This window comes from Nycticebus coucang, chromosome 5 (genome assembly GCF_027406575.1).
Source record: "Nycticebus coucang isolate mNycCou1 chromosome 5, mNycCou1.pri, whole genome shotgun sequence".
NCBI classification, from domain to species: Eukaryota; Metazoa; Chordata; class Mammalia; order Primates; family Lorisidae; genus Nycticebus; species Nycticebus coucang.
Window position 1 is genome coordinate 17,950,463 of NC_069784.1, and position 21,032 is coordinate 17,971,494.

A 21,032-nucleotide genomic window follows, 5' to 3' on the forward strand; every position below is an offset into this window, starting at 1 on the left:
AAGTCTTGTATGAAGTGCTTTCCAAAGATTATCTCACTTAATTCTTCCAACATCCCATAATTGTGCTGCTAACACAGAGAAGAAACTAGGCCTAAAAGAGAGCCATACAACTCTGACGATGTTAAGTGACCAAGGCAAGAGTCAGGTTTAGATCTATCTGACCCCAAGGCCAACTCAATGCTATGCATACAATAAGCTAAGGAACAACTGCATTCAATCCAAAAAGGAAATTTTAAGTTAAGCATACTAAGTTTTCACACTACACAAGGACTGAAAGCATTCATTAATAATTAAAAACTAAAGTATACCAAATAGCCCAGAAGGTAATATAGAAAATTCTCCTTGATCACAGCTGATCTAGACCACTTATATCATTCCCATCTAAAGAAGGAAATATGCACACTTACTTCACTACCACTCCTATGCTAGTTCCTTTATTTTTTCTTAAAACAGTCCTTTTTCATCTGCTCTTTACTGATGCTTTTAATTTCAGTTCCTCCTCCCTTTATAGAGTACTTCTCTCTAAACACTTCCTAGGACTTAGATCTCTAATACTATTTGACGGTGATAATGATGATAATAATGACCTCCCACAGCTATGATGACAACCACACAATTTAAAAGAATGGCTCCATTCAATCAGCTGTCTCAGAAAATATGATAAATGTGTTCAGTATAATCTCCATTGCTTCCTAACAATTAAATCTTTAGAATGAGTAAGATAAGGAATTCACCAAGATAGTTTCATAATTTACTATATTATCTGTATGCAAATATTTTGGTCTTAGTTCAAATTCCTGAATTAAGCGGTGCATAAATACCCTCCCTACCTTTCCAAGAGGTTTAATGTAATGTGCAAAAATGGGGTTCAGTGTGAATATTTTTCTTCTCTTAGCTTTGCATCTCTTCCTGGGAGTGAAAAGCTCAATGGTAAGTTTTAGTAATAATGGATATGATGGAATCGTCATCGCAATTAACCCCACTGTACCAGAAGATGAAAAACTGATTCAAAAAATAAAGGTAAGAGAAAGTTTTATTATCCATACATTTGTGTTTCACTATTTTTAGGGCATGTTGTCGAGGCATGTGCACTCACCTAGAGTTATAACTTGCCAAAACTGCTTTGATACTAGTCAAAGATACTGTCAAGAAGATCAGTATCTCCTTAGTTTAAGAATGTTTTAATTATATATAAATACTATTAGCATCCCCCTGATAAGTTATTAAAAATCCAAATTACTAATATTTTTTTCAACTAAGTAAGCTAACGGAAATATTTTGGAATGAGTGGGAAATTATCCTCAAATTTTACCTCTTAAAGTTACTTTTTATGAAGTTCAAATAACTAAGCCCTAGAGCAGTGTTTTTCAAACTTTTTTATCTCACAGACACTTGAACTTATAGTTAAACTTCTCTAGCACACTTGAATTATGTTGATTAAAAAAAAAGTAAAAAAAAAAAAAAATATATATATATATATACTTACTGGGCCTTGAACTTCTTTTGAAAATAATTTAATTAGTGATCTTTAAAAATTTTCCAAGCTCACCTAAGATCTTTTCGTGGCACACCAGTGTGCCTGGTATACCAGTTGAAAATCACTGCCCTAGAGGTTTACTCTAGGAAATTAAAGAAATTATATGTGTTTTATATTAAAGAAAATATTGCCTATTTAAAGCTGATTTATCTGCCTAATTTCATTTGTATTAATCAGTATAATCAAACACAATACCTATATAGCATTTTAATACATATTCTTTGATTCTCCCAATACCCCTGTGAGGACAAGAACAAGATGTTATCCTTATATCAATGAGAGAAGTTAAGTGATTTGTGTGGTCTTACACTAGGTAACAAAACTGAGATCTGAAACCAATGTATTTTCATTTTTGTTACTTCTTGGTAAAGCTTTGTCTTTTATGAACACAGTCCATATGAGAAGAATAACTGAAAATAAACTGAGCAAAAATTTTTTTCAGTTCACATCCAGTATAATAATATACCAAACTTTAAATTCCTAATGTATTTAAACAACCCATAAGTATGTCTGTTTGACTAAATAAGCAATTTGTCAACAGGCTCCTGATCTCAATCACTTTTATAACTCATCTGGCACCTTCATTCCCATCTCTAACCCACAATGCTGATTGCAGGTCTGGACAGGTAAAAACCAGAAAGTTGATTTTTAAGCATATGAAACTGAGGAGTTTATAGATTGAGGAAATGTAGTAATATTCAACTGTCAAACAGTTTTTGCCAAAATGTTTGGGGAAAAGAAGCTTAGATTTACCTCTCCTAGTTTGCATATATATTTTTACGTTCACTTTTACTATGAAACTTTTACACAAGGTATTTTTAATCATGTTAGGAAATGGTAATTGAAGCTTCTACTTACTTGTTTCACGCCACTAAAAGAAGAGCTTATTTCAGGAGTGTAAGCATTTTCATTCCAATGACCTGGAAGTCAAAACCTGAGTACTTGATGCCGAAACAAGAATCATACGACCAGGTAGGTTATTTAATTTAGTTCCTAAACCTCTTCTTTCTTCCTGTGTCTTTTAAAAATAAATACTTGTAATTTTTTAGTAATTACTAATCACTAATTTAGTCATTAAATCAGTAATATAACTTTTCTTAATGTATACGGAAAGTCCTTGTTTCTATTGCTCCAGGAGTTTGTTTTTGTTCATTTGTTCTTTTGCTTTTTCAGGCAGATGTCATAGTTGCTGATCCTTATCTGAAATACGGAGACGAGCCCTATACACTTCAATATGGACAATGTGGAGAAAAGGGACGATATATACATTTCACTCCAAACTTCTTGTTGAGTAATAATTTACCTACATATGGGCCCCGAGGTAGGAATATCTATTTTATACTTCTGATTTCCAGTGGGGAAAAAATAACATTGTAATTCATATTTTAAAGATTTAAGAAGAGCAAAATAGGTATTAAGTATTACCTTTACTTGGAAATAGTCTGGTTATGTTCAACTTCATTGTGTTTTTAATAATAAAATTAGTCACTTATTGGCACTAACCCATTTCAACTTCTTTGGCCTAATGAAAAGAAGCAATTTCTGGAGTTCCTTATCTCAATTAGGCTGGGGAGATGGGCAAAGACACTTAAAATATAAGAAATCTATCCTAAAATATTGTAACTATACATTTTTAAGTGGCAATATCCTCTCATAGGAAGAATATTTGTCCATGAGTGGGCCCATCTCCAGTGGGGAGTATTTGATGAGTATAACCTGGACCGGCCATTCTATATTTCCAGAAAAAACACTATTGAAGCAACAAGGTATCATTGTACTGAACAAATCTGTTCTCAAAACTTTTTACTTATGCCTCCTTAAGTTTCTAGGCTAGGCAAACGAAGGCTATCTCAAGTGGTTGAATATTCATACAGTTTATTGAAATATCCACCTTGGAATCAAAGTCAATTCAGAATTGGAAATCATTTCAGCATTCACAGGGATTACATTAAAATATGTTAATTAGGGCAGAGGAAAAAGGAAAAAGCTATAACCTATCCCCAAGATATCTGAGATCTCTTTTGTTCTGACTGATTCACAACTTTCTAATATAAATCTGTTTCAATGAAATTAATTAAGCTACTAGAGCTTCATGGTAAATATATTTATTTTTATTATTATATTTATCATGAATTTTTATATAATCTTTTTTTATTTTTATTTATTTTTTTGTCATTGTTGCAGTTTGGCTGGGGCCAGGTTTTGATCTTAAAAAAATGTATTTCTCGGGAGGGGGAAATGTATTTCTCAAAAGGATAAGCAAGTAAATTAATTTTTTAAGGAATATAATTTTGGGTGGATATAGGTAGGCCCTATTATGAATAGATGAGATGTTTAAATTTCCAAGTTAAAAATATCAAGCACATGGATTATTTAAAGAGTACTGAAGAATAATGGAAATTAATATACCAGGAAATAAGTCTTTGAAATAAAAAATATATTAGAGCACAGAGGTCTGATAGAAAAATGCATCGCCCCATCTCTTTTGTGTTATTTGCTTCATCTCCACTGAGTTGACTTAGGTCTTTAAGCAGACTGGACCCTCAGCCCGGGACACATTCTTCCCACTGTCATCCCACACAACTCCTCCCTAACCCAATAACACCTGTTCATCTTTCCACACTTAGTTTAAGTATTTCTTACCTAAGGAAATATTTTCTCTTCCTCCATTTGGGGTTAGATACCCTTGGGAGTGTTCTACAGGTTTTTCTCATACTTATATCACTGGGCAGTAATTGTCTATGTAACTTTATTTTCTGCATTAGACTTTAAGATTCTTAGGGATTGTGATTTTTTTTTTAACCCTTTGGCATAAATTAAAAGCTAAACAAAGAATGTATCAAACAAAAATTTGATAAAGTGATAAAAAAAGACTGAGTTTTCTTATAATTGCTCATAAAGAAAGATACATTAGCAAAAATAAGTGTCTAAAACATTTATTGAGCTCCTACTGTGTGCCAAGCACTTTGAGGCAGTGAAGTCACATCATATATAATGTTCAGGCCTACACTGGAACTAAGTTTCTTGGAAGATATGACTCACTGTCCCCCTTAATCCTTACAATACAGACAAATTTATTAAAGTGGATTAAAGTTATAAAGTTTAATGTTAACACAGAATAGGAGTAAATCCTGTATGTAAACAGAAACTCTTTAGAATCCTTTACCCATACTCTGCCCACCCCTGCATTGCCTTCCCGGGACTTGACGAATCATCTTTACCACGAAGACCAAACGGTCTGAATGTACGAGCATTTCCATGCAGGTATTATTTTTATTTCTTTTTTCAGTCTAGCTAAGTAGTTCTCAAAATGTAAGTTGAAAAATTCTATAAATATAAATCTGTGTATACTACCTATGGAAATTTAAGAGAATTTTAAGCATAATTTTTTTTCTTTTTTTTTTATTAAATCATAACTGTATATAATGATATGATTATGGGGCATCATACACTCACTTCATAAACCATTTGACACATTTTTATCACACTGGTTAACATAGCCTTTCCGGCGTTATCTCAGTTACTGTGCCAAAACATTTACATTCTACATTTACCAAGTTTCGCAAATACCCCTGTAATATGCACCACAGGTGTGATCCCACCGATTCTTGATTCTTTCTTTCCCACTAAGAAGCAATTCCTGTATATCTTTGATCATCACAACATCCCTGTGAGTTAGTAACTATCACTTTTAGCTCAAAGTCACAGGGATAATAGATTTGCTAATCACACTAGTGAGCAGTGAATGTTTCATAAATATAAACTGACGACTTTGTTCTTATTGAAATTAGTGGTAAACAGAGGCAGAACTTATGCCTACTTGGGTGGAAATGTAATGTCCAGAAGACTGGACACTCAGCAGCAGTTGTCTACAGCAATTATCAGGGAAAGATTTTAAGAGGTTGGTCCTTATTCATAATTTGCCTCGTCTTCATATATATATATGTAATCTAATTCTCTCATCATAGATGTTCCACGCAGATCACTGGTACTAATGTGGTTTTCAAGGAATGCCAGGGGGGCAGCTGTATAACAAGGCCATGTAGACGTGACTCAAAGATGGGGCTGTATGAAGCAAAATGCACATTTATCCCAGACAAGTCCCAGATGGCAAGAGAATCCATAATGTTTATGCAAAGTCTAGATTCCGTAAGTACCTTCTATTTCCAGTCTCACAAGGGAACCCTTCAGAAAAAATTAATTAGGGGAACTAGATTTTCCACTATAAAATTATGTGTACTAATAGAAAGGAAGGAAAATAAGGCAATTAATTAAAGGCCATTTTCTCCAGTCCATGTCAGGGTATGTCTGGAAATTATCTCATCTTTTCTTATTAACCCATTTCTTTTCTTTCGATGTATAGCCCTGTGCCCTTCTCATTAGCATCACACAATAAACTCATAGACATCTTTTTGCCCCCTTGACTTCTGTGGATTTATATATAGAGCTACAACCTTACTTTTAATTCCTTTTCTAAGTGTTAGCCATACTAACATAGAATGTGGCTTTGGAAAGTACTGCCATTCTAGATTTTTTATTAACACTAAAGCACATCAGCCACTACAAAGTGGCATTGTAAAAACACATACTTTGTCTCCATAGAACAGACATAAGGAAAAAAAATCCACAAGTACCAGTGGGTCTAGCCAATTAAATAATAACAACACAATAAGGCGCCAAGGCTAATCTTTGGCCTGAAATATCTAGTTTAAATGTATAAAGCTTAGTGCATAAGAAAACGTATGTTGAAGTTAGATAGACTTGAAGTTGAAAATCTGCCTGTCATTTCAAGCTGTTTCACTCTGGGAAAACTACTAAATCTGAGGGTTAGCTCTCTTACCTTTTAAATGGGAATTATAATACATAATTCACAATGTCAATGGAGTTAGGCTTATAAGAACTAATGTAAAGTATTACCATAGTACTTGCACAAGGTAAGTAAAATTTTTTAATTTTTTAAATTTATAAAATATTTGGACAAAAAGCCAGTTGTCTCTTTCCCAGGATAAGCCCAATCTTAATTAATGCAAACATATTATAATTACTTAATGAAAGTTTCTAAACAAAAAAAAATTTTTAAATATGAAAGTTGTCAGAAACAACAAATCAGAATAAATTACACTACCTTATATATATATTCTTACTATATATTCTTATATAGTAAGCATAACTTTCTTGAAAGAAGCAAATTTTCATAAAACAAATCACTACCAACAAATACTTACACAGGTCTATTAGTTCTGATAAAATTTAAAGTTCTTTAACCTGCTGAATCTGCATCAACAAAGGCTAGTCAGAAAGTTCAGTATGCAAGCAGATATCAAACCATGTGACAGAAGAGGAGAATCAGAATATTATTTGTACTGTCTGTTCCAAACTAAAAATTCCAAAAGCATTTGACTAGAAGGAGGTAACTCATGCCCTCTACCTGAAGATTATATAAGAAGATTATGTAGCTAAAACATGAAGGGCAACTAATATAAGACATGGCTCAGAGATAAATACTATACTTTAACCACGTGTCTTGTCCAGAATAACACTAACTTCTAATTATCGTAACACAATTTAAATGTATTGCATAGCATCTGTATCCAGGGCATAAGCTCAGGAGAGACCTGATCTGAAATATTGGATATTTAAGTCCATTGTTTCCTTCCCTCAACCTTCATTGTTCCTACTTCATGCTCAGCACTATGTTAGGTACTGGAAACAAAGAAATAAACACAACTTGAGGAACTCAGCTTTGTGAGAAAAGTAGAGATACAAGAAAAAATATAATACAAACTAAGAAGAAATAGAGAGATATGAACCAAGGGCTATGGGAGCAGCAATCATCACCCACTGGAGATCAGAAAACATTTCCAAAGAGATGAGTTGTCAACTGGGATTTGAAAAAAATGAATATGAATCTGCCAAAGCAGGAAGGGGAAAGGTATTCTATACAAGGAGACAGATTTACAAAAGCAACAAGTGCAGTAAGGCACTATGCCATGCATGATTGTGCAAGTTTAGGATTGCCTAAATTATTTGCATCATTGTCATTAAGATTTTAGCATTTATTAGAACAATCTGCAGGCATACAGCAGTAAAGTAACTTTAGAAAAGGGTGCCTTTCTCTAATTTGCACAAAATTACCATCTGGGTTAGCAAAGACCCTAATAAAAATTTCTTACATGTTCTAAAGACATAAAGAAATTCAGCATGTTAGAAGCAAAGGACGTGTGATGAGCAATAGGCAGGAAATGAGGTTGAAACAAGAAATACAGACCTATAAAGCTTAAAGTTTCAGTTTTATCCTTTTAGCTTTTAGACTGCTGATGTGATCGGCTTAATTCTTTCAGGAAGGTAATCCTAATTGTGAAGGATAGAATAGTTGGCTGATAGCAGAATCAGGGAGAGCAGCCGGAAGGCCAGGGCAACCGGCAGGTGAGAAACTTGAATAAAGGCAATACCGGTCGTGGTAGGGGAAAGAGGAATCAGGTTTCATAGGCAATTCCTATCAGCAAGACTTGGTTATAAATTATTGCTTTGATTGAAAACTATAGTTTTCTCCCATTCAATAAAACCCCATTTGGAAGATCAGAGTCATATCAGAAACAAGATAAACTTAAAACTTAGATCAAAGGTATACAGATTTAATAATTTAGTTCTTCTAAATCTGAGCTTACATCTAAAGACTTTGCATGGGGAGAGCCTTAAAATAATGACACTACTATTTCTTACAAGCTGAGGCTTATGGCAAGATGATTTCTTTCTGAATTCCTCTCTAGTTTGTGAGACCAATTTTCCAAGTTGCTACATTTCAAAACTTGGAGAATATTCACAGATTCAAATATTCATTGGCGAGAATTATTGGGTACAATTTACTACTTGCTACTAAAAGAGAAATAATTACATTTCCTCATTTTCTCCATGTAGTTCCATTACTTTTCAGGAGTATTATTTTACTTATGTCAAAATTCACCATAGCCAATCACGATCCAAGTTGTAGAATATCTATCCTCAAGTTTTTTGATCAACTATGAACATGTAGAACAAACGTAAAAAATTAAAGACCATTTTCTCTACTACACTTTTAGGAGGCAGCTACAAATTACCACAAACCTGTCCCTTTGTACTTAAATTAAATTCAAGGTTTGAGCTCCCCAATAGTCTAGAGAAGAAAGTATAAAGTTATCTTAAGTAGACATGCCAGGTGCCACCAACCCCAACTAACATGACATGATCTATATCTTTTAAAAAACTTTATTGGTACATATTGAGAGCTTTACCGCTTCCTCTCCATTCAAGTAAGCAAATGGCTGTCAGAATGTTAAGACTATGAAGTAATTGTGAATTGTCAGGTGATAAAATCTGCAGAGCATATATGACTAATTATAACTAAGTCATAATTAGTTAGCTACACATTTGAAAAGGAAGGTAATACCTCACAAATTATTGTAATCTTGTATTCTAATTGATTTTTGTTTCTTCAGGTAACTGAATTTTGTACAGCAGAAACACACAACACAGAGGCTCCAAATCTACAAAACAAAATGTGCAATCGCAAAAGCACATGGGACATAATCATGGAATCTCAAGATTTTCAGAATGTATCTCCCATGACGGGAAAGAACCCACCACCCCGTCCTACAATTTTATTGCTCAAGTCTAAACAGCGAGTAGTCTGTTTAGTACTTGATAAATCTGGGAGCATGAAAACAGTAAGATAATTTTTTGCCCTCTTAAGTATTTTAGCTAATAGAAACATAAACTTTGGCTCAGCGCCTGTAGCTCCGCGGCTAGGGCGCTGGCCACATACGTCAGGGCTGGCAGGTTCAAACCCAGGCCTGGCCTGCCAAACAACAATGACAACTACAATAAAAAATTAGTCAGGCATTGTGGCGGGTGCCTGTAGTCCCAGCTTCTTGTGAGGCTGAGGCAAGAGAATCACTTAAGCCCAAGAGTTTGAGGTTGCTGTGAGCTGTGATGCCAGAGCACTCCATGGAGGGTGACAAAGTAAGACTAGGTCTCCAAAAAAAACAAAAAACAAACAAACAAACAAAATATATATATATATATATGTAGAGAGAGAGAGACTTAAAGCTTTTCCAAGTTTAACATAACTGATTTCTTAAGATTTTCTTCAACTTTTTAAATAGAATGAAGTTAAATTTTTAAATATATCAATGAATTACTATCATGATTTATGGCCCATGCATCTGTCATTAATCCATCAAGATTTGAACAGTCTCAGGAGTTGGTCACACACCTTTTTCTTATAGGAAGATCGTCTCTTTCGATTGAATCAAGCGGCAGAACTCTACTTGATTCAAATTATTGAAAAGGAATCCTTGGTTGGGATGGTCACATTTGATAATTCTGCTGAAATCCAAAATAATCTTATAAAAATAACTGATGGTAACACTTACCAAAAGATCACTGCCAAGCTGCCTCAAGTAGCTGATGGTGGAACTTCAATTTGCAGTGGACTCAGAGCAGGATTCCAGGTAAAATTAAAACTTTTCTTTTTAAATATCATTTGCTACTTACTATTGCTTTTAATTTTGTCCAGTTACCTTTGAACAAGGCACATGAGTTCATGGGTCCATCATTTAATCATACTGTGGCCTAATCAAGGTCAATTATTTATGAGAAAAAAACAGTAGCCTTTCCTACTTACCTATTGTTAAGGTTAGCACCTCTCTGAGTGCAACTGTTCCACTGACATCCTCCTGAGGTATTAAGTTGCATTGGGTAAGTAAGGAAAGAAAAATTCAGTGTGCACACAATCATCATGATTGTATTGAGGAGCTCCCCATTTCTCTAGGACTCCCACAGTCTGAACTTCAGTGAGCAGAAAATAATACCATTGAGGGGACTGTGGAAAAATATACATATATTTTGCCTTAATAGATTTTATTTTTGCCTTAAAGTAGAGATTGCTACCGTCATCCAGGACATTGATTAATAGCATCTGTTAACTTTCCACATGGTATCTGTTATAAAACATTGGTTTAAAGAAGAGGGCAGGCTTTGGATATAGACAAACCTGGAATCCTGGCTAATATTGATTAGCTAAATGATTTTGAGTAAACAACTCAACTCAAAATGTCTGTTTCCCCAACCAAAGTAATGTAAGTATTAATAGCACCTCTCTCATTTAATTATGGAAGTTATGTGAGATAAGTAAATGCTTAAGAAAGTATTATGATAATAATTACAGGCCGATGCTTTGGCTCATGCCTGTAATCCTAGCACTCAGGTGGGTGGATTGCCTGGTGGATACCAGCCTGAGCAAGAGCAAGACCTCATTTCTAAAAAATAGCTGGGCGTTGTGGCAGGCACCTGTGGTCCCAGCTACCAGGGAGGCTGAATCAAGAGAATCGCTTTGAGCCCAAGAATTTGAGGTTACTATGAGCTATGATATCACAGCACTCTACGAGGGTGACAAAGTAAGACTCTGTCTCAAAACAAAATTATAATTCTTTTTATATACGTTTATTCACTTCTAAAATATGACAAGAACTATACATTGGGAATATGTCAGAATATAAGCACATATTGGTTCATACATTTTAAAATATATTTTCATATATATTTTATGACATTTTGACCACAAAGTCTATTGCTAAATAGATTTTGTCAAAACACATTCAGAGCCATAAGCAGCTCTTAATTACTTACATAATAAACCATATCAATATATAAGCATTTTACTGACAAAATTATAATATTGATAGCTAACATTTATCAACCATATCCTACACTAAGGATGATTTTATTTTATCTTTACCATTTACTTTGTGAATTGGGTAATATCTTTATTCCCATTTGCACATTAGGAAACCGAGGTTCAGAATAATTAAATTTTCTTAAGATAATATAGTCAATAATTGACAGATGTAGGATTCAAAACCTGGTCTTTCTGATTCCAAAGTCCATAAACTTAATCATTCCACTAAACCACCTATAGAACTCTATATGTACTACACAATATATGTGTATGTACTTTCCTATGTAGTCTTGAGAAAAACTAAACACTAGCTCTTCTAGTTAGCAAATGACAGATCTGGAATTTACTCTCCAGATATCTAACACCAAAGCTCTTGGCCAATATTCCTGGTAGAATCCAGGAAAAGATGAAAAGAAAAAAAAATATTTGTAGTAATTTATAAACGTTCCTCTTCATGGCAGGTCGAAGTTCGCCCTAGCCCCCTCCCAGATTGTACTGAGATTCTACAACAGTGACCAAATAAAATGCATTTGAAACGACATTCCACATCATTCAACCTTGCAACCCACCTCTGGTCATGACTTGAAATGCAGTCTTCCAGAACTGCCTGTGTCACTTGCCTCTACCCCAACTATCTCCTGGGATAATAATAAAAACAATAGCTAATAAGCACTGAGTACTTACTATGTTCCAGGCATTATTTCAAGTGCTTTATTTTTTCCTCTATTGGGTAGCAGAAGAATACCTGAATGGATTAGAAGCAGTAACACTCAACTTTGAAAACCTACAAGACCACTGTAAATTACACTCATTTCCATACGTCAATTCAGCCTAAAATAACAATGCCAAAAAGTCTCCTTGTTTATTCTGATGCAAAGGACTAAAGATGTTTCCAAGCCCAAAGAACAGGTTCATTCTAATTTAAAACATATTAAGATTTGGTATTCTGTAATTAATAACCTGGCTTCTCACTATCAGGTAATCACCCAGAGCAACCAGAGTACTTCTGGTTCTGAAATCATATTACTAACAGATGGGGAAGATGATACAATAAGTTCCTGCTTTGAGGAGGTAAAACAAAGTGGTGCAATCATCCACACCATTGCTTTGGGACCTTCTGCTGCCAGAGAACTAGAGACTCTGTCAAAAATGACAGGTAAACTTTGGAAGAAAGTTTGAATAAAAAATAAGTTTCTAGTCTCTCCTATTCCAGGGGCTCTTTCTCCTTAAACTATAAAGCTACTAAAAATTTATTTATCCTAAAAATTAATCTTTGTCCTATCTTGCCCTTCAAATTCAAATTATTTCCCCCTCCTCTACTTCTTCACGAATCAGCTTCTTCTAATATATTTAGCGTTTTCTGTCTTCATTCACTCCCCTGCCCTGTTTTCTGTCAAAACCTCTACAAGGAAAACTTCTTCCTTGATTGATTACTCAGCTGCATGTCCAAAATTATTGCTCAATTCCAAAATCCCACTCAATCCCACAGTAGCAATACAGGCATTGCTCTTCTATAGATGAGGGAGTAGAAACCTAGGCAGTACAATTTGCCTAAGGCCAGAAGGTCCTTTTTATTGCTTCAAAGCTCTTTCAATCATCCCACCCAGCTTCCCACCTCACCAAATTTTGTTAAATCTTGGTTTGGAATATTCTGTATTTCCCCTTTCTATCCAGTCCTGCTACCACTACTATGACAATCTAGCTCTCACGACCCTTGCCTAGGTTACTTCAATAACCTTCCAGCTGATCTTTCTGTCACTCATTAAGCCGATAGTATGTATTCAGTTATATTTATAACAGTCACTTGTGTTAAATCTTGTTCTCTGCAATCTATTTTTTCCTAACTCTTTACATTCAACTAATCTCCCTCTTCATTAATTTCTATATCATGTATTTTCTGTACTCAATCAATTTCTACTTTATTGTAAGCAGGTGGTTCAAAAGAACTACCTTTCTTTTTATAAGATTATTTAGTTCTTCAACCACTTTTAGTAATGCGGAGGGCACTTACATTTGATGATTGATGTATGTGTGCAAAAACAATAAAACTTGGTCTGTTTTTTAGTTTCCTTCATTCTTACTTATCTTACTTATTTTGAACAAGTTTTTAGTTAATAGGATTACATCTGGGACACTGATAAACTTAAAGTTCATAATATAAAGGTCTGGGAAATTCATCTTTTGCAAGTTTAAAAAGAACTTTTGATTTTAAATAGATTTTAAACCATATTGATGACAGCATAATAACAAATATAATTTTCCCATTTAAAATTCCATTTTAGGAGGACGTAAGTTTTTTGCCAATAAGGACATAAGTGGCCTTATCGATTCTTTTAGCAGAATTTCATCTGGAAGCGGCAATATCTTTCAACAGGCTCTTCAGGTCAGTATATAAAAAAATTCTGTTTTCTCACAGTTGTAATCCATTTTTATTATCCTAATTATGAACTCTTCTTTCTCTAAAAAATAACTCATTTGCCCCAAAATATTTCAGGTACCCAGAAGGAAAACATCCTTACTGAATTTGCTTTCCAGTATACAGCCACCTTTTCTTTTGAATCTTCTATTCTTTATAATTATGTATGCTTTTTATTTGGAAAGTTCTTTAAAATAATCCTTAGTTATTTTAACTGAGATCATAAAAACAAATTTAAAATTACTCTTAACTGACTAAACTTAGAAATTCCACAGCCTATACTAACAAAGGGGTTTTATGTGTTTGTTATTTTTATTTACACAACAGTTGGAAAGTAAAGCCTTGAATATTGCAAGGAAGAATTGGATAAATGGTACAGTGCCTGTAGATAGTACAATTGGAAATGACACTTTCTTTGTTGTCACGTGGACAATACAAAAGCCAGAAATTCTTCTTCAAGATCCAAAAGGAAAAAAATATAATACAGCAGATTTCAAAGAAGATCAACTAAATATTCGGTCTGCCCGTCTTCAAATACGAGGCATCGCAGAAGTAGGTCTATTCTTTTCTGTCTATGCTTTGTTAATCAATTTTCCATTTTTTAAAGATGAAGATAACAACATCAACATTAAAATAATGAGAAATCATCTGTCGTAAGAAAATAAGTCAAATAAAATAATTAGGACTCCATAACCATACTATTTACTGGCTTGTAAAATCAGATATTAAAAATCATTATTACTCTGCTTCAGTTTCTAATTAATTTTATATTCCAAACAGGGAATAGGAAAATATTACCAAAGCTCCCAAATAGAAATCATATTTTTGATTTTCAGACAGGCACCTGGACTTACAGCCTTCTAAATAAGCATGCCCAATCTCAATTGCTGACAATGACAGTGACCACTCGAGCAAGAAGCCCTACCACACTCCCAGTAATTGCAACTGCTCACATGAGTCAAAATACAGCTCACTACCCTGGCCCAATGATTGTTTATGCACAAGTCAGTCAAGGGTTTTTGCCTGTTTTGGGAATCAATGTAACGGCCATCATAGAAACTGAAGATGGACATCAAGTGACACTGGAGCTCTGGGACAATGGTGCAGGTAATGAGAAACTGCACTGACTTCTGCTAGACTTAAAACGTTCCCATAGTTCCATGATCTGGAAGTCAGTATTTCCTGTGTTTGCTAGTGAATTGTATTTTAAGGTAAATTAAATTAAATTATAATATTTTTAAAGTTTTTTACTCAGTTATCTGACAAGTCATGGCCACAAGCACATTTATCTTTTTTTTAATTTTATGAACAAACTTTACTTTTCCTATGAAAAAAATGGACAGTTTTTCTCTATTTTTATTAATGTCGGTGTTCCATATATGCTTTCTCTGGTTCAGTCATATTTTCCTTGTCTTGATAAGCTTCCTTTATGAAATAATAATAGTAGTAATACTAATATTAATTGAATGCCTACCATTAGTCAAACTTTTCCAAAAATCACAAAGCTAGCAAGTGATTCCTGTGAAAGCTAAGCTTTCAACCAAAGCAAAGCATTTAACTACAACAGTTTGATTCCAGGGTTCATGAACTTAAAACACCGTGTGATACTATCTTTTAAGTTGCTGGCATCACCAGTGCTCCTAAATAGTCATCATCGTCATTTTTACTTTATTGGATAACTAATTATTACATTTCAATATCAAGGTGCTGATACTGTCAAGAATGATGGCATCTACTCAAGATATTTTACAGATTACCATGGAAATGGTAGATATAGTTTAAAAGTACGTGCCCAGGCAAGAGAAAACACAGCTAGGATAAGTTTAAGACAAGGACAAAACAAAGCTCTGTATATACCGGGATACGTTGAAAATGGTAAGTAACACTGAAATAAAATGTGCCTGTTATTTAGGTAAATTGTGTATGGCAAACATTGAAAATATAGAAAACCTGAGTATATAATGATGTAATCATCTGTGTGTTTCAAAACCATATTTGTATTAATGGATCTAGCATAGACTTTTGTTTCCACATGTTTTGATCACATCCCCTTCAGTTCATTTCATTTACATTAAAAACATTTTTTCAAGCACCTGCTATATTGAAAGCACTGCATTAGATGCAGGAGCTACAAAGATAAATAAAACACAGTCCTGGTTCTCAAAATATTTACATGATGTAGGAGAAACAGTTAGGTTAAAAGATAGTTTTAACATACCAAAATGTCTCCTCATCAATTTTAAAATGACATAAATAAAACAAAATTTTTTCACTAAAAACTTTAACTTTTTGGATGTCTACCAACAGTCTTAACCCTCCACAGCTGCAAATCAGCTTACAAGCTAAAGAAAAGACATGACAATGTGAAACGTGATAAAATTATTTTTTTGGCAGGTAAGATTATACTGAACCCACCCAGACCCGAAGTCGAAGATGATATGGCAGAAGCTAAAGTAGAAAACTTCAGTAGAGTAACCTCTGGAGGGTCATTTATTGTATCAGGAGTGCCTCCTAGTGGTAATCACACTTATGTGTTTCCTCCTGGCAAAATAACAGATCTTGAGGCTAAGTTTAAAAACGATCACATTCAACTTTCATGGACTGCCCCTGGTAAGGTCCTCGATAAAGGAAAAGGTAAGCTTGAAATTATGTTTTAAAATATATTAAAAGAAATCCCATTGTCTTTAATTTGCTAAGAATTTTCTAATGTCCCATTTATAAATAACATTTACAAAGTGACTGCTATGGGCCATTATCTAATTATTTTCAGATTTGAAAACTGAGGCTCCGAGAGATAACTGTACTGGCTCGAGTTATTTCTGTATGTAGTACTTGAAATACTCTAGCCCAGTCTTGTCAGATTCTTTTCTGCCAAATTGCCTCTCACAATTTGAAACATATTAGAAATTACTTTGAGAAGACTGGGTTAACAGCTTCTGAGGCATTCTTTTCTCCCTGCCAAGAAAAAAAAAAATTGGAAATATTTTTGTGCTTGCACCATTTCATTCATTTATTAACCTTTTTATGCATTTTCACACTATTATGTTCCTAAGAGCAAATCCCTACTCTCAACAGTCAATTGAGTACAGAAGACACACTAATAAACATAATTCAGTGTAATAAAAATAAGCTGTTGTAAACAGAGAATGATATAGCAGCTCACAGGTAGACCACAAACCTCTACTTGGTTGTAAAGATCACAGGGTATATCCTAAAAGGGTTTCCAGGGGAATAATCCCTGACTTGACTCTTGAAGAATGAGAGTAGTTAGCCAAATTAGCTAAAGGTGTCCCTGAGCAAGATGCTCATGTCCAGAGAAACTCATTCATTTGAGAGGTTTGCTCATGGAGTTTGAGTAAAGTTCAAGCCCCAAAACATCTAACGTATTTAAATGTCCTACTAACAAATTATCCTAATTCCAGAAAGTTTAAATTACTTGTATCTTTGCTCTAAATTTAACAGGATTAAATTGTAGGATTACTTGTATCTTTGCTCCAAATTTAACAGGATTTGATCAATATTTATTGAATGCCTACCATAGGCCAACATTGTGTACTCTAGTAGATTATTATAGGGTAAATCCAGTTTTGCTATATTCCCTGTAAAGTGGGAAAATGAAAGCGAGATGCAATGTAGATATATATGATATCTCAGAAATTGTCAGCGCTAAAAACATCAAGTATTCAGCATTCGTTCTCCTGAATTACAATAAACCCCTATGTGCACTCTCAAAAGAAATTTATTAATCTTTCATTGTACAGCATTTTCAAGCTGTATTTTTTATCATTATTTTACAACAGAAAATAATTCAAAAGCCAGAGGAAACATAACCACAAACATTTCTTTTGTATTTCGATGCTGAAAACCCTTATCATGACAGCTTCCAAAATACATTATTTTCTCATGCTATCACCCCTAAACATATGGCAGAATTTATTAAAAGTGAAAAATAGCAATATTGTCACTGAAAAAGCCACAGATGAAATTGATTAACCAAATACTTAGTTCTACAATGAATTCAGTAAACATCAGGTCTTCAGTTCAAGATAGGGTTCATAATAAAAATCACCCATGCAGATTATAGGAACTAAAAGTACGAGAATTACTACATATCTGGACACTGAGAGGGAAAGAACATCCCAATGTATAACCAAAAATGCATAAAATATGTGGGCTCTAATCCTCTTTCCTGGTGATAAATAGGAAGGGTTAGTAGTGACTGTCAAATGTTATCTACAGACATCACAAAAGTAAGGTAGCAGCAATAACTTAAAGAATAAATGAATTTCTATGTAATCTCAAATGAAGCACTTAAATTCCTTGGGACACAATTTCTGTATTTGTCAAACATGCAAACTAGACTAAATGACCTAGAATTTCTAAAACAAGTAGATATTTTAATATTTTATAATTTTCTGATTATATCATTTTTGGTTTTAATTTAACAACTATATTGTTGGCTAACAAGTAATTAAAGCGATCAAATAGATGTTCAACACAATACCAACTGCCTTGAGTGACAGACACAAAAGGAGAACACATAGTCTTTGCCCTTAAGAATAATAGGGTATAATCAAAATGAAAAATTGAACCTCCAAAAAATAATCTGGAAAACCATTCCATGTAATAGGAGTTTATGGAAGAGAATCATTACAGTGAATGAGATACTTGAACAAGACTTCATGAAGTTTGGCTTTGGTTGGATGAGTATGATTTGCATGAGTACAATTTGCATACTTAGCAGGAGCAAGGCGTATTGCAGGGAGAGAAGGGACCAAATAATGCGATCGAGGTCAAGAAAGCAAAATTTTGCAATAGAATATTTGAATTAAAAGAAAGAGAGGGGAAGAGAGGGAGGGATAGATAAACCCATCTAAAAGGAACACATTTTTTGTGAAGAGTAATAGTAATAGGATAAAGCCTATTTATGGAGAAAAAGGGGCCTTAAATTAAGCACACACACACTTGAAATATTTTCATCATTTCATGACAAGATTAAAAATGAAGTCTTCACTCCAAAAAGGACATTTGATATTTTATCATTCATCACATTTCAGAATGTGAGGATATATTTTTATACTAATGACTGATAGAGTTCTAAAAGCAGTGTAGAATGAAACATTTATGTCATCATCTTCCTTTCCTTTCTCATTCAAGTAATAGCAGTTTATGGACTAGGTAACTCTACATTAAAAAAAAAAAAACTGCCCACATATTTGTCCTTAAAATAAAGAAGGTGGAATAATCAAACAAAAATAATGGAATTTCTTTTAACTAAAACCTAGGGTGCATTTCTTAGGCTCCCAAATGTAAGGCAGTGAGGTAGCAGCAAGGAATCCTGGTGATTAATATTCATGAAGTATCTTATTTGTCTTCCAGCTGACAGATACATTATAAGAATAAGTACGCATTTTCTGGACATCCAAGAAGATTTTAATAATGCTTCTTTAGTGAACACTTCTGGTCTGATACCTAAAGTGGCTGGTTCTACAGAAAAATTTGAGTTCAAACCAGAACCTAATAAAATAGAAAATGGCACCATATTCTATATTGCAATTCAAGCCATCCATGAACCCGGTCTTACTTCAGAGGTTTCTAACATTGCACAAGCAACTAAGCTTATTCCTCCACCAGAGTCCAGTGCCGCTGCCCTGGGTACCAAGATTTCTGCAATCATTTTGACAATGTTTGGATTAGCTGTGATTTTATCTATGTTTTAAACTAGAAATTGTTTGTGGAACACAAATATAAGAGGGAATCTACCTAACAAATGCAAACAATGTAACCTACAAAATAAATAAACTAGAAATTGTTTTAGAACTAAAATTCAATGTTTTGCACATCCAGTAAACATTTATTTAGAATTTAATTTACTATATTTATTGTTATAAAACTCTGTAATATAAAAGTGAATGTATGAAGGTTATAATTTCCTAATTACTTGAGTTAATTAATACTGAGTTGCTAAATATAAGTCAGAATGAGTATACCATTTTCTGTCTTTAAGCAATCCATTCATTAATTTTTAATATGAAAAGAAGATATATATTTATACCTGTAAGCTTTTAAAGAAACATTTTCAGAGTGTGCTACAAACTCATTTGGTATATTAACGAATCAAAATGTATCTATCCATTTGAGAAATATTCATATACATATAGCAGCAAATATTTTATAGAATTACTTATATTTCATTTTTTATTATTAATGAAAATCTTTACATAAGCTGTAGTCAAAAGGGACCACAATTTTTCAATGAAAAATAGTAGTAAAGAGGTCAAATTTGTTTTTATCATTGATTAAAAGTAGTAGCCGGGTACAGTGACTCACACCTATAATCTAGCACTCTGGGAGGCCAACCAAGGCAAGAGGATGTCCTTGAGCTCCAGAGTTTGAGACCAGCCTGAGCAAGAGCAAGACTCTATCCCTAAGAAAAATAAAAAAAAATTAGCTGGGTGCTATGGCAGGCACCCATAGTCCCAGCTACTCAGGAGACTAAGGCAGGGGGAGCACTTGAACCCAGGAGTTTGAGGTTGTTGTGAGCTAGCCTGATACCACAGCACTTTAGCCCAAGCCACAGAGCAAGACTCTGTCTCAAAACAAATAAATAAATAAGTAAAGTTGTATATTAAGTACGGTAAGAATGGAAAAACAAATATCACATGAACTCAATACTAAATTGGAATTAAGTCAATCAACATTTATGTGCACGTATGGAATTATAACTCAATGAGAATCAAGTCAGTGAGGGGGAGGAGGAGTTTGGTTAATTAATAGCTAACAGGCACAATGCACCCATTCTGGATGAAGGAAACACTTATAATTTTGACCTGAAATGTACAAAAGCAAATTCTGTAACCAAAATGTGTGTACCCCTGTAATATTCTTTAAGTGGTATATTAAAGTTTTAGCACTAGTCATGAAATGAACTTTTGGATGAAATGTGGAGCACTACAATAAAGTTCTATTTCTATTCTGAGACCATCTTTAGGACCTAAGGGTATTACCAAGATGCTTCATTAGAGCAGGGATTTTTTTTTTTTTTGCTGCTATATCCTCAGCACTAGAATAGTACTTAATACATAGTACATCTTCAATAAAGGTTTATCAAATAAGTTAATGAATACTTTTATGCCCACAAAACAAATCCAAACTTTACCCCATTACATCCAAAAGTATCTATAAAATATGTGCACATGGAATTGTAAGAAGTTATTATAATGAAAACTAATCCACTTACTGACATGGATCTGAACCCACACCTAAACTTTCAGAAAATAAAGTCATAAAATATTACCAAACCAAATCCAGAAAAATATGTGAAAAATAATAATATATCATGACCAAGTTCAATCTATCCCAGG

General features: G+C 33.8%; 1 protein-coding gene across 2 annotated transcripts; it reads left to right on the top strand.

The window, feature by feature from the left end:
* The first annotated feature begins 861 nt into the window (after window positions 1-861).
* LOC128586732 (calcium-activated chloride channel regulator 1-like) lies at window positions 862-19,591 on the top strand. Of its 2 annotated transcripts, none has more exons than XM_053592808.1 (14): window positions 862-1,020; window positions 2,369-2,509; window positions 2,711-2,858; window positions 3,195-3,303; window positions 5,506-5,686; window positions 9,013-9,240; window positions 9,802-10,026; window positions 12,231-12,408; window positions 13,535-13,635; window positions 13,996-14,220; window positions 14,505-14,775; window positions 15,373-15,543; window positions 16,063-16,302; window positions 19,048-19,591. In XM_053592808.1, the coding sequence occupies exons 1-14, from the start codon at window positions 862-864 to the stop codon at window positions 19,386-19,388; spliced, it is 2,718 nt and encodes a 905-aa protein (XP_053448783.1). In that variant the 3' UTR covers window positions 19,389-19,591. The 2 variants fall into 2 exon arrangements, with proteins under 2 accessions (XP_053448783.1, XP_053448784.1); XM_053592809.1 differs by having other exon boundaries at window positions 984-1,020; window positions 2,416-2,509.
* Window positions 19,592-21,032: the final 1,441 nt, after the last annotated feature.